This window comes from Balaenoptera borealis (genome assembly GCF_965194805.1).
Source record: "Balaenoptera borealis genome assembly, chromosome: 1".
Taxonomy (NCBI): Eukaryota; Metazoa; Chordata; class Mammalia; order Artiodactyla; family Balaenopteridae; genus Balaenoptera; species Balaenoptera borealis.
Genome location: NC_138860.1, coordinates 75819368 through 75832907, shown reverse-complemented (window position 1 = coordinate 75832907; position 13540 = coordinate 75819368). Strand labels below are relative to the sequence as shown.

At 39.7% G+C, this 13540-nt stretch overlaps 1 protein-coding gene across 1 annotated transcript in view; it reads right to left on the bottom strand.

Annotated features, from left to right (window-relative positions):
* Positions 1 to 4591: 4591 nt before the first annotated feature.
* The window catches only part of SH2D1B (SH2 domain containing 1B), a 333978-nt gene continuing 325029 nt past the window's right edge, over positions 4592 to 13540 (bottom strand). The window contains exons 5-6 of the mRNA XM_082407664.1: positions 12119 to 12275; positions 4592 to 10482 (exon numbers count right to left, since the gene is read on the bottom strand). Of these exons, the coding sequence (XP_082263790.1) occupies positions 10445 to 10482; positions 12119 to 12275 (195 nt within the window). The 3' untranslated portion in view covers positions 4592 to 10444. The remainder of the gene's footprint in view (positions 10483 to 12118; positions 12276 to 13540) is intronic.

Below are 13540 nucleotides of genomic sequence, written 5' to 3'. Positions count from 1 at the left end.
TCAGAAGAGTTCTATGTGTTTGTAAATATGTAGGAAGTAAGGATGAGTAATTGATCCAGTAAAGCTTACTGTTATTTAAATGGTAAAGGACCCAAAAGGAGTAGATAATAATAATTCAAATTTTAGATCAGAAAATGAGGTGGGATTAATTATGGTGACAAAAGGGAAATGAGAGTATGCTTAATTATAACAACATATTTTAAGTTTTTTAGGTAGAGAATAAATACAGGTTTTAATAGGCTATGGATAACCACCATAAATTTTTTTTTTTTAATAGAGGTTTCAAATCAGCAGGGGGAAATCCAATGAAAAGCAGAAGAGGAAAAAAAAAAGAAAGAAACAAAATGTATAGCAAATGGAAAGAATGGAATAAGATTTCTATCTTAGCTCAGGCTTCTGTAACAAAATACCATAGAATGGGTGGGTTAAACAACAGACATTTTACTAGACTTTCTCACAGGGAAGTCCAAGGTCAAGGTGCCAGCAGATTCTGTGTCTGGTGAGGATACTTCCTGAGGTGCAGACAGCCACCTTCTTGCTGTGTTCTCACAAGGCCTTTCCTTGTGCTTGCAGGTGGAGAGAGAGCTCTGGTGTCTCTTCCTCTTCTTATAAGGGCCCTGAACCTATTATGAGGGCGCCACCTTATCTAAACCCAATTACTTCCCAATGGCACCACCTCCAAATACTATCACATCAGGGGTCAGAGCTTCAACATATGGTTTTGGGAGGGACAAAAACATCTGGCTCATAACAATGGCAGAAATAAATTCAAATAGAACAAATTATAATAAATATAACTGTATTGAACTCACCAAACAAAAGGAGGAAAACTTAAGTTGGAAAAAAAAAGTAGATCCAGCAATACTTTGTCTACAGAAGACAGGGTTAAAACAAAAGATATGAAAAAACTTAAAAACAAAGGGATGGAAAATTATATAATGAAAAGAAAGTCTGGATAGATTTTTTTGCCTCGACTGGTTCAAGATGGCGGAGAAGAAGGGTGTGCATGCACTCCCTCTTGCGAGAGCACTGGAATCACAACTAACTGCTGAACAATCATCAAGGAAGACCACTGGAACTCACCAAAAAACATACCCCACATCCAAAGACAAAGGAGAAGCTGCAATGAGACGGTAAGAGGGGCGCAATGACAATAAAATCAAATCCCATAACCGCTGGGTGGATGACTCACAAACTGGAGAACACTTTTACCACAGAAGTCCACCTACTGGAGTGAAGGTTCTGAGCCCCACATCAGGCTTCCGAACCTGAGGATCCGGCAACGGGAGGAGGAATCCCCAGAGAATCAGACTTTGAAAGCTAGTGGGATTTGATTGCAGGACTTCGACAGAACTGGGGGAAACAGAGACTCCACTCTTGGAGGGAACACACAAAGTAGTGTGTGCATTGGGATCCAAGGGAAGGAGCAGTGACCCCATAGGAGACTGAACCAGACCTAACTGCTAGTGTTGGAGGGAGGCGGGGGGTGGCTGTGCCTCACCGTGAGGACAAGGACACTGGCAGCAGAAGCTCTGGGAAGTACTCCTTGGCATGAGCCCTCCTGGAGTCTGCCATTAGCCCCACCATAGAACCTGTCCCCTCCAGTGCTGAGTTGCCACAGGCCAAACAACCAACAGGGAGGGAAATCAGCCCCACCCGTCAGCTGACAAGTGGATTAAAGTTTTACTGAGCTCTGCCCACCAGAGCAACACCCAGTTCTACCAACCACCAGTCCCTCCCATCAGGAAGCTTGCACAAGCCTCTTAGATAGCCTCATCCACCAGAGGGCAGACAGCAGAAACGAGAAGAACTACAATCCTGCAGCCTGTGGAACAAAAACCACATTCACAGAAAGACAGACAAAATTAAGAGGCAGAGCAACCAGGGATCGAGCCCACACCCCCTGCACTGGAAGGTGAACTCAACCACTGGGCTGCCAGGCAAGTCCCCCAACCTGCTTTTTAGTGCACCTTTTATATTGGCCTTTCTACTTTCGCTATCTCACTTATGCTTCCTGGTTCAAAATAGACTGCACTCAAGGTCTTCTATCTGGGTCACCTTTTGGAGGACCCAAACAGGGACACACATCTAATATAGCTCATCTCACATTGCTTTAAACTGTTGGTCTTATGTCTATGTCACCTACCAGATTATAAGAGCCTTGAGGTACTGTGGTATGTAGAGTTCTGAGGCATCTCCCAAGGTTCCTGCCTCCTGGTGTACTTGCTGTGAATAATCCCCCTCATCTTGAGTGTGGGCAGGACCTGTGAATATGAGGAGGTAGTCACTCCTTTGATTAGATTACATTATATGGCAAGATGATAATTATGTTACATTGTACACAACTCTACCTTAGCTGACTGCATTCAGAAGTTCTCCTGCTGAATCTTGAAGAACCAAACCACCATGAGTTCTACAGATGCAAGGAAATGAATTCTCCTAACAATCAAGTGACTCTGAAAGAGGACCCTAAGCCTCAGATGAGACTCCAGCCCTTGCCAACACCCTGACTACAGCCTTCTGAGAATCTGATTACCCAGCTAAGCCATACCCTGACTCCTGACCCATGGAAACTGTGAGATAATAAATGTATGTTGTTTTAAGCCATTAAGTTTGTGAACAGCATAGAAAACAATTACAGACATATATATATTCTTTTAAAAATTATGTAATATTTCAATATACAAAAATATTGGCGAATAATGTAACTAGTATCATGTATGCAGTATGAAGCTTGAACATAAAATTCATAAAATTATGGAAAATGTTGAAAGAAAAAAAAAAGAGACAGAGAACTATGTACCAGATGAAGGAACAAGATAAAACCACAGAAAAACAACTAAATGAAGTGGAGCTAGGCAACCTTCCAGAAAAAGAATTCAGAATAACGATAGTGAAGATGATCCAGGACCTTGGAAAAAGAATGGAGGCATATATTGAAAAGATGCAAGAAATGTTTAATAAAGACCTAGAAGAATTAAAGAACAAACACCTAGAAGAATTAAAGAACAAACAAACAGAGATGAACAATACAATAACTGAAATGAAAAATACACTAGAAGGAATCAATAGCAGCATAACTGAGGAAGAAGAATGGATAAGTGACCTGGAAGACAGAATGATGGAATTCACTGCGTGGAAGAGAATAAAGGAAAAAGAATGAAAAGAAATGAAGACAGCCTAAGAGACCTCTGGGACAAAATAAAACACACCAACATTCGCATTATATGGGTCCCAGAAGGAGAAGAGAGAGAGAAAGGACCCGAGAAAATATCTGAAGAGATTATAGTCGAAAATTTCCCTAACATGGGAAAGGAAGTAGCCACCCAAGTCCAGGAAGCGCAAGAGTCCCAGACAGAATAAACCCAAGGAGAAACACGCCAAGACACATAGTAATCAAATCGACAAAAATTAAGGACAAAGAAAAATTATGAAACGCAACAAGGGAAAAATGACAAATAACATACAAGGGAACTCCCATAAGGTCAACAGCTGATTTTCAGCAGAAACTCTACAAGCCAGAAAGGAGTGGCACAATATATTTAAAGTGATGAGAGGGAAGAACCTACAACCAAGATTACTCTACCCGCAAAGGAAACTATAAACAAGACGAAAAGACAACCCTCAAAATGGGAGAAAATATTTGCAAATGAATCAACGGACAAAGGATTAATCTCCAAAATATATAAACCGCTCATGCAGCTCAATATTAAAAAATAAAACAACCCAATCAAAAAATGGGCAGAAGACCTAAATAGACATTTCTCCAAAGAAGACATACAGATGGCCAAGAGGCTCATGAAAAGCTGCTCAACATCACTAATTATTAGAGAAATGCAAATCAAAACTACAATGAGGTATCACCTCACACCTGTTAGAATGGGCATCATCAGAAAATCTACAAACAACAAATGCTGGAGAGGGTGTGGAGAAAAGGGAACCCTCTTGCACTGTTGGTGGGAATGTAAATTGATACAGCCACTATGGAGAACAGTATGAAGGTTCCTTAAAAAACTGAAAATAGAATTACCATATGACCCAGCAATCCCACTACTGGGTATATATCCAGGGAAATCCATAATTCAAAAAGGCACATGCACCCCAGTGTTCATTGCAGCACTATTTACAATAATCAGGTCATGGAAGCAACGTAAATGCCCATCGACAGACGAATGGATAATGAAGATTTGGTACATATATACAACGGAATATTACTCAGCCATAAAAAGGAACGAAATTGGGTCATTTGTAGAGACGTGGATGGACCTAGAGACTGTCTTACAGAGTGATGTAAGTCAGAAAGAGAAAAACAAATATCGTATATTAACACATATATGTGGAATCTAGAAAAATGGTACAGATGAACCAGTTTGCAAGGCAGAAATAGAGGCACAGATGTAGAGAACAAACGTATGGACACCAAGGTGGGAAAACGGGGTGGGGGGAGAGTGGTGGTGGTGGTGGGATGAATTGGGAGATTGAGATTGATATATATACACTAATATGTATAAAATCAATAACAAATAAGAAGCTGCTGTGTAAAAAAAATAATAAAATTAAAAAAAGAAAGGATAGCAATTTTAATATAAAATAAAATTAAAGACATAAATTAATTTTTTAAATTAATTTATTTTTTGGCTGCATTGGGTCTTCATTGCTGCATGCAGGCTTTCTCTAGTTGCGGAGAGTGGGGGCTCCTCTTCGATTCAGTAAGCAGGCTTCTCATCACAGTGGCTTCTCTTGTTGCAGAGCATGAGCTCTAAGCCCGCGGGCTTCCATAGTTGTGGCTCGCGGACTACAGAGCACAGGCTCAGTAGTTGTGGAGCGCAGGTTTAGTTGCTCTGTGGGATGTGAGATCTTCCTGGATCAGAGCTTGAACCTGTGTCCCCTGCATTGGCAGGCGGATTCTTAACCACTGCACCACCAGGGAAGTCCCTCAAGGCAGAAATTTATGAGACAAAGAGAAACCCTTCATAAAAGAAAGATATTAAGATGATAAAATAATTATAAAAAGATACACACCTAAAAATATAACCTCAAAATAGTTAAAACAAGAATGGCAGAACTATGAAGACAAATCTGTACAACTATTGTAATTAGAAAGCTAAACTCTATTACATATTGGGTTAAAATGAGAGACTTATTTCCCTTTGATAGGTCAAATAAATGAAAAATAAGAAAATATATAAAAGTTTTGGTTTATATGATCTATAATCTTGAATTCATTGGCAGCAGTGGTGAAGAGAGTGAGCTTTAAAATGGGTAGAAAAAACTATTTCTTCCAAACAAATGTAATGTTCACATGTACTAGGTCATCAAGGAAGACTCATCAAGTCAAACTATGCTATCTAACTTTAATGCTGTATAGTTTGGAATCTGTACTAAAGTACTGTACATGTTTGAAAAGAATTACAAACTACTAAATTCTCTTTGGATTGAAGAGGGCATTTTTACAGGGATTAAAAATACTTTGATCTGAACAGCAATAAATACCATGTTAAAATTTGTGGGGTACAGCTAAAGTAGTACTATGAGATAAATTCATAGCTTTAAGTATATTTATTAGAAAACAATAAATATTGAAAATAAGCCAAATAAGCTCAAAAATGAGAATAAAATTCAATGAAATAGAGAATAACAATCTAAAAACAATAACAAAAAAAATTAAAGCTAAAAGCTGACTTTGAAAGGACCATTTAAGATGCATAAAATTGATTAGTAAAAAGAGTAAGATGCAAATAATATACAAAGTGAAGAAGGAGATATTATGACTGTCACAACATCTTCTTAAAAATAATAAAATAGTATTATTAACTATATGCTAATAATTTAGAAAACTTAGACAAAATGGATAAATTCTTGGAAAAATAAAGAATACCAAATTTGGCAAAATAATTGAATAAACCAATATGCATTAAAGAGAGTAATAAGCAAGTTCTTTTGCTGAACAAACCAGTCGTAATAAAAATTATATATTTAATTTCCTCTCATCAGACTATGATTTAAAAAACATATATTTGTAAATAGATTTCCCCATTAAAGTCTTTATTGTTGTTCTTCTTCCTATGGGACCAACTATAGCTCACATGAGAGCTCTGGGGGAGAAATTCTTAATAAAATAAATTTGGGGTTCAAATACAAATTTTAACATGTGTGAAATATAATGCATATGTCTGACACTTAATAAAACTCTGTAAATTTTGTAAAAAAAAAAAAAAGATATTTAGTAATAAAAGACACCCTCTCCTTTTTCACCAGAACTTCAAACTCAGTTTTACAAGAGAGTATTAATGAGCTTTCAAGCAACAGATAATCCTTACCTTACAAAGCTGTTGCAAAAAAATAGAAAAAAGAAAAAGACTCCTTAATTCACTTTATATTGATCTGGTTAGTATAACCATGATTCAGCAAATTATAGTTCTGTTTGGTTTACGAGTTTTAATGCAAAAATCTTAAATGAAATACTAAATTACTGAATCCAACAGTCTATTAAAAATAATGTAACATGATCAAGTTAAGCAATGCAAGGATGGTATAATATTAGAAATTTAATTAATGTAATTTACCTCTATAATGGAATGAAGATTAAAGGAATGTGACTATCTCAGTAGATACAGAAACAAATCATTTAATAAATTTCCAAACATTTCTGATAAAAACTAAAATAGCCTTAAAGGCTGCAACAAACATTGTGCTTAAATGGGGAAATTTCTAAAGATTTCATATAATATGGGAACAACTTAAGAATACCCACCTTCATGGCTAGTATTTAATGTATACTGGAGGTCCTAGCCAACCAAGTAAACATAGAAAATAAATAAAATGTATAACTGATGAAAGGGAGGAGAACAAAATTCTATTATTTATAGCTGACAAAATCATTTACATGGAATTTACAATCTAATTTACAATAGAATCAACAGATAAACGAGTAGATCTAATCAGAGCATAAACATTTTGCTACTGCTGTAGTCTACAGGGAACTCTACTCAATGCTCTGTGGTGACCTAAATAGGAAGGAAATCCAAAAAAGAGGGGATATATGTATACATATAGCTGATTCGCTTCACTGTACAGCTGAAACTAACACAACACTGTAAAGCAACTATACCCCAATTAAAAAAAAATTAAAGGGAAACCTCAAATCAAAAGAAAAAAAAGAAATGTAATAAAATACACAACTTAAATTTATAACAACTAAAAATAGTTAGCAATTAAACTAACAGATTATACAAGACTTCTGTAATGAAAATTTATGATTGCATTAAAGACCAAAAAAGATGGCCTGACAAAATAGATGTAGCATGTTTATGCATGGGAAGACATCACAAGAATATCAGTTCTCCCCTAATTACTCTACAAATTCATTGCAACTTTACACAAAATTCCAGGAAGTTGTTTTGAGAAACTTATTTATTCTAAAATGTATGTGGAAGAATCAAGGTCCACAAACAGCTAAATTGGTTTTTAAAAATAAGAGAGTGCTTATCCTACCAGACAATTAAAAGCCAGAGTATTAGAACAGTTGTGATATAAAGGAGACGCCATAAGTCAGAGGGGGGAAAATGAATTATTAAGCGGGTTGAAATCAGAAAACCACTTAAATATATATGGAAAAATACAAAGCTGGATTCTTACCTCTCACCATGAACAAAGGTTAACCCCAGATTCATCATTTATTCAATAAATATTTATTGAGCATCTACTATGGGTGAAGGACTTTTCTAGACGCTGGATATATGCCAGTGAAAAAGGCAAAAGTCCTTGCCATCTTTAAAACCCTAACTGCAGAGGGTAAAAGTATAAAGCCAGTAGAAGAAAATGTAGGGTAATTTTTTTTTCATGATCTTGGAGTGGGGAAGGGCTTGTAAAACAAAGATCAAAAAGCACAAAGCTTAAGGCAAAAAAAGCACTTAATGGGCTTGATTACCTCATAATTAAATCTGAGTACACTTTATGACCCACCCATATAATCCAGAGGAAGTCTTTTACACCTCCATAAAGAAACTTGCTCACGGTTGCTCATCACAGTAGCAGGGAGTTGGAACCAACTTAAGATATCTCCATCTCTAGAGGGAAGCAAAATGTGATGGATGCACACTGTGGAATACCATGCATCAGTTAGAGGCCCTGGGTTAGCTGTACACTCAACAATATGGAATAGAACTAAACATACTATTGAGTGAAGAAAAGTAATAACAGAATTGGAACAATAGCACCATATCATGCACATAAATGTAAAAGATCTATAGTCACAACCAATTCTGTATATTCTACAAGGGTGCATACATACAAAGGGCATGTATCAAATAGTACAGAGCTGGTTCCATTGAAATGGGAATTAGGGATGAAGGGAAGAAAGATGAAATAAAACAAGAGTCTTGTACGGGTTGATGGTGGTAAGGAGTTATGAACAAAGGAATGTGATTAACTCTACTCTCCATACCTAAGTCACTTGGACCACAGCAGAGGGAGGACTGTTTGAATGTAGGATAGCTCCAGTGGGTTCAGAGTTCTTTCTTAGATTTGGCTAAAACTGCCCTCCTATAAACACCCGGCCATTGGTCTGAGTTCTGCTGTCTGGCATTGTACCCAGTGAATCTTCACGCTCTTTCACGGAACAGCACTTCGAACACTTGAAACGACTGCTTTAGTTTATTAAGTCCTCCCTCATCCAGTCCCACATACTCAGAACTTTCAGCTGTTCTTCACATGACCTGTTCAGGGTCTTCTAAATTTCAGGGAACTATAGCATGACATCCACATTAGCTATTAAATGTGGCTTGCTCGTTTGAAAAATATGCTGAAAACCCACTGGGGACCAAGCATCATGTAAGGTGCTATGCATAGATGTTCAGAAAAAAGATCACTTCTATGAGAGTTATAACTGAAAGGTCTTGAATTAATAGTCACGTTCTACTGGATTTTGAAATGTATAAAGCTCAAACAAATCTCTGCTATCCAGAATAAGTGGCCACATTTTATGTATATTGATTTATTCAGTCATTTATTTAAGAAATATTCACTGAATATATTTTCTGTGCCAAGGATCGCTGCAGGCTCTGACAACTGGAACATGCTTCTTTGTACCATGGAGAAAGAGTCAAAGACCCAGGGCCCTGGAGAACAGGTTTGCTTCTGGTGTCCTTTACCGAACCAACCCGAAGGATTTGGCTCCCTCAGCTCTCTGAATATGGCTACAGTGCACTTCTTCTCTACTATGGTTTGCTGTGACCCGAAAGTCAGAACGGCTCATGCTTTGGGGTTCCAGCCACAATGTCTGTTCATGTTTCCTAGAAATCTAAGTTCCTCTCTTTAATAATTTTAAAAGGTAAGGCTAGTGGGGTGAAATGAATCACTACGGTTTGAAGATGGGTGATAGAATGGGCATAGAATTTGGTACATTCCACACTAATCAGGTCTTAATTTAAAATGTGAACTAGCAGAAAAATTCAAAGGGCCTTAGAACCAATGCGACAAACCCTTCAGGAATGAGCTTCTAGTCAGTAATGTCTCTGAATGGGGCACAGCTCTGTGCCCCATGCATTTCTACGTGCTGTGGAGGATTCAGGGAAGACCCAACCATGCTTTAAAACCTCGTTGGGAACAGGAACCACACCTTCAGAATCCCCGCACATACCACAATGCAAAACTACATCCCTGCTGCTGAAGTGGTTAGTGCATAAATGAAATCAGGCAGAATCAGAGAGGAAGTGTCTCCAGGGCAATATTTGGCAGGGATCAAGGTTAGAAAGAAGGTGAGTAGCCCAGACGGGAGGGAGAAGGGTGCATGAGTGGGTCAGGGCTCCCACCATGACCAAGACCAGCACAGGCAGGTGCAGGGAATGTGTTGGCTGTTTGGGGAGGGCTGGGATCCTAATATCTTGCTGATGCTCTATACATGTCCATCACTCCAGGGCTCCCCAACTCCGCTGGACATAACCAGGCTCAGCAGAGAGGCTGGGGCATTGTGTACCCTTCTGCTTAGCCACTTGTTTTGTAGATGAAGAAACAGAGAAAGAGGAAGAGGTTTGTCTGCAGTCACAGAGCCAGGACTGGAACTCAGGCTCCTAACTAGCAGCCAGCGCTCTCTCTTCGCTCCCCTCTGGTCACGTGGTTGAAAGGGGGACATCAACTGTGATGTAGTGGTGGCACCTTTAACAAGTCAAGGAGAATATGTTCAGGCTGTCCTATTTCAAGAAAGAAGAGTGAGAGGGGAGAAGGGGTTTCGAAGCTGCTCAAGGTGTATGCATGGGAGGGAGGGCAGGGGGACTGATTTCTCTGAGACTGGTGGACAGAACATCTTCAGTCACTCACACCAGGAGAGTCTAAATTGTCCCCTAGAGTTTGGCCTTGCAGACCTACACCTACAGGAGAAGCAGGGTCGTTGGTGAGAGCTATCACCCCATCTCTTCTATAAGTGCTTTGTCCAGTCTCCTTATCTTCAAGGCAAGACATCCACATAATCGCTGTTACTGTTCCCTGGGGAAAAAAAAAGCAGAAGACCAGCCATGAGGCTCAACACCCGGGAGTCACACTGACCAACACCACTCAAGGGAAAGACTTCTCCCCAGGCAGAGGGTGATCTTGATGCCACATCCAAGTGACATCTTCAAGGGCTGGGGTACCATAGGGAGCTCTGCTGGCAAAATAGGGGGTCTGTTTATAAGTCAAACATCAGAGTTTCCAGGACCAGATGCCTCCACTCACCAGGAGAACACCTGTGCCTCCCTCAGAGTGAGAACACCTAAGGCTTGTTCTAAGGAGGCCAAAGGAAAGGGAGGAAGAAGATGAGCTAATGGGAGGAAGTTCCCACTTTGGTAGCTGAGGATTTGGGAGCTTGCTCTGCCAAGGCTGACCAAGCATGGACAACTGGTATGGCGAGACTCTCGCCCAGTTCTTGGGGACGAACTCTAAAGGGTTCCCCTGTTGGAATTTGTGGTTATTTTATCATCGCTGAGACAAATACTACCACCACCCCAAGCATCCTGAGCAACTCATCTGGGTTCGCCTGAGGACCGCAGCACAGGTACATCCCTGGGTTTCTACTCTGCCCCCTTTTATTCTTCTTTTCTGTAAGTTACGGTAGAAAATGGCTGTGGGACTACATCTGCAGCTGAACCTATAGGAAGCGGGTCTGCATGGGTCGCTTCTCCTCTGGGTGCACACTCCTCTACGTGGGGGAAGGGGGACAGAGAAAATGGTAGAGGAGGGTTTTGTGGGTTTTTTTCCATAATTAAAAAGCCATGCTTAGTCTTGTTGGGGAGGTGAGAAGTTTGCTCTGGCAGTCCAAAGGGAAACTTTGCTATAGACAGAGTACAATGGGTGTGGGGTGATTGCAGACTCCCCAGAATTCTCTGTCCTCTGCCGTTCTCCCTAGCTAGCACTTCTGCTCCCATCCCCATCACCTACCCACTGATGACTGAAATCCCTTTCATGGGGCTATCACCACACATCCCACCTTGAGAAGACAGGGTTAAACTGTAAATGTCTCAGGAAGTCTGAGTTAAATTCGAACTATGTTGTAACGGACAGATACTAGATTCTCTTCTGAGAGCAGACTTCAAAGGGTGTAAGCAAGAGTGGCTGCTTGGGATATGATCTCGATTCTCTGCACTCAGATTTACTGACCATCTCTCCTTTTCCACCGTGGCTTAATAACTTTTGGGGTGTATCTGAAATAATTACTCCCCTAACACTATATAAATGAATGCTTAGCAAATATTGAGCAAAATGTAACAGGATGAGGCTTGGGGAGAGGGTTGAAGCAATTTTCTCGTTTGAAAATTCTGCTTGTTGGTCATCTATTCCCAAACCTGTGTTGTGTGCACAAGGTCACAGAATGAGTTTGAAGTCAGCTCTCGGAGAGTGCTCAGGAACCACCATTGCTCCCCGGGCTGTCCAAGCACAGAGAGCTCTATGTGTTTGCCGCCTCCAGGAGCTCGAAGGCACCACTCCGCAACAAAATGGAAAGTGCTCTTCATAGAATGAAGCTTTTCAGAGCTAACATCATAGAAAGGGACAATTATCTGCATCGGTTCTGCAAAGTAGGCCAGTGGTGGAAATGGGACTAAGGTTCCTGTCTGGCACCCGTGTGAAAGTTATTTATCATAAATACCATCTAGCTTTATCTTTGATCTTCTCCATCTCAGGCAGGGACAGGTTCTCTTTATTGGCCTTAAAAGGTGAACCACCAGCCCTTGATTTGGTTTTTCAAACTTGGAGATCAATTCCTCTAGGTTTGGAAAGATCTGTCTTTGAGCGCCTTCCACGGTCTGCAAAAATGCAAGGAGATCACTCATCATCGTGCAATTGTGTGTGAAAGATGACACTTCTCAAAACAGTGGTTTTCAGGGCTGCCTCTGAGCGGTGAATTGAAAACAGGTGGCCGACACTTCTTGTGTGGGGGCTCACACCATACGCAATACCCAGAAACCCTACTTTTTAAAACGGAATTCTGACTTGAGCTACTCTGAGTAAAGAAGATTAACAATCAAAGGTCCCCACCTCAGTCTGCAGTATCGAATGAGCTCCCATTCTTGGCAATTTGGGGACAGTTTTTGTAGGTACCCTGTGGAGGGTACCCCTCTAAGAGCTTATGTCAGAATGTAGGGGACTAATACGGGAGGACTTCTGATGGGAAATGCAAAATATGCAACTTACGTACTTGACGAATTCAGACTCTCCATGAGAGGAAAACAAGACCAAAAAGTCCCGATTTAAATTGAAAATGGGAATGTCAACATGACTCAGGTAAATTGTGAATAGTTGTTTTCTCTTTACCACCTACAAACCAAGTACAATTTTCTAATATAATCTTATAGAAATAATTTAAAAACACAAGAGCTTCCTTGGCTCTTATGTATTTGATTTTCTTAATGATCACTGTGGTTCTCTTAGGACCACGGTGTTGGTCTACAGAGGGGTGTGGACAGGAAGGCTCTGTGACCTGGGGTGTGGTTAACCTCCGTGACAGAGATGCAGGCTGACATGGAAGTCAGCTCTACGAAAGGCTGTCACTTCAGCCCAAGGCAGTATCCAGCACAGGCCCTGATACAGAGCTGCTCCTCAATGAAATGCCCCTCTGTGTCTGTTATAACTGATTTGGATGCCTCTCTTTTTTGTTCAGACAAGAGACAAAATGGGGTATTAAGGAATTATCCAGAATTTCCCAAAATATGCACAAGAAAGAAAGAAATGTTTTAAAATATGTTGCTTTAAAAGCTGCAAAAATATTTTTTAAATTTCCATATATAACCTTCACCCATACCCCAAATGTTAACATTTTATTGTATTTGCCTTTCATTCTCTCTCTTTCTAAATATATATGTGTGTGTATATATGTATACATATATGTATTCTTTTTTAAAAAAAATTATGAGAGTAAGTTGCTGACATGATATCCCTTTGACCCTAAATACTTCGTATTTCCTAAAAAGCAAGAACATTACATAGCCACACTAAAATGAGGAAATTAATCGTTTTGTTTTTTTTTTTCAGGTACATTTGTAACTAAATGAACAGACTTGACCAAAGGCAG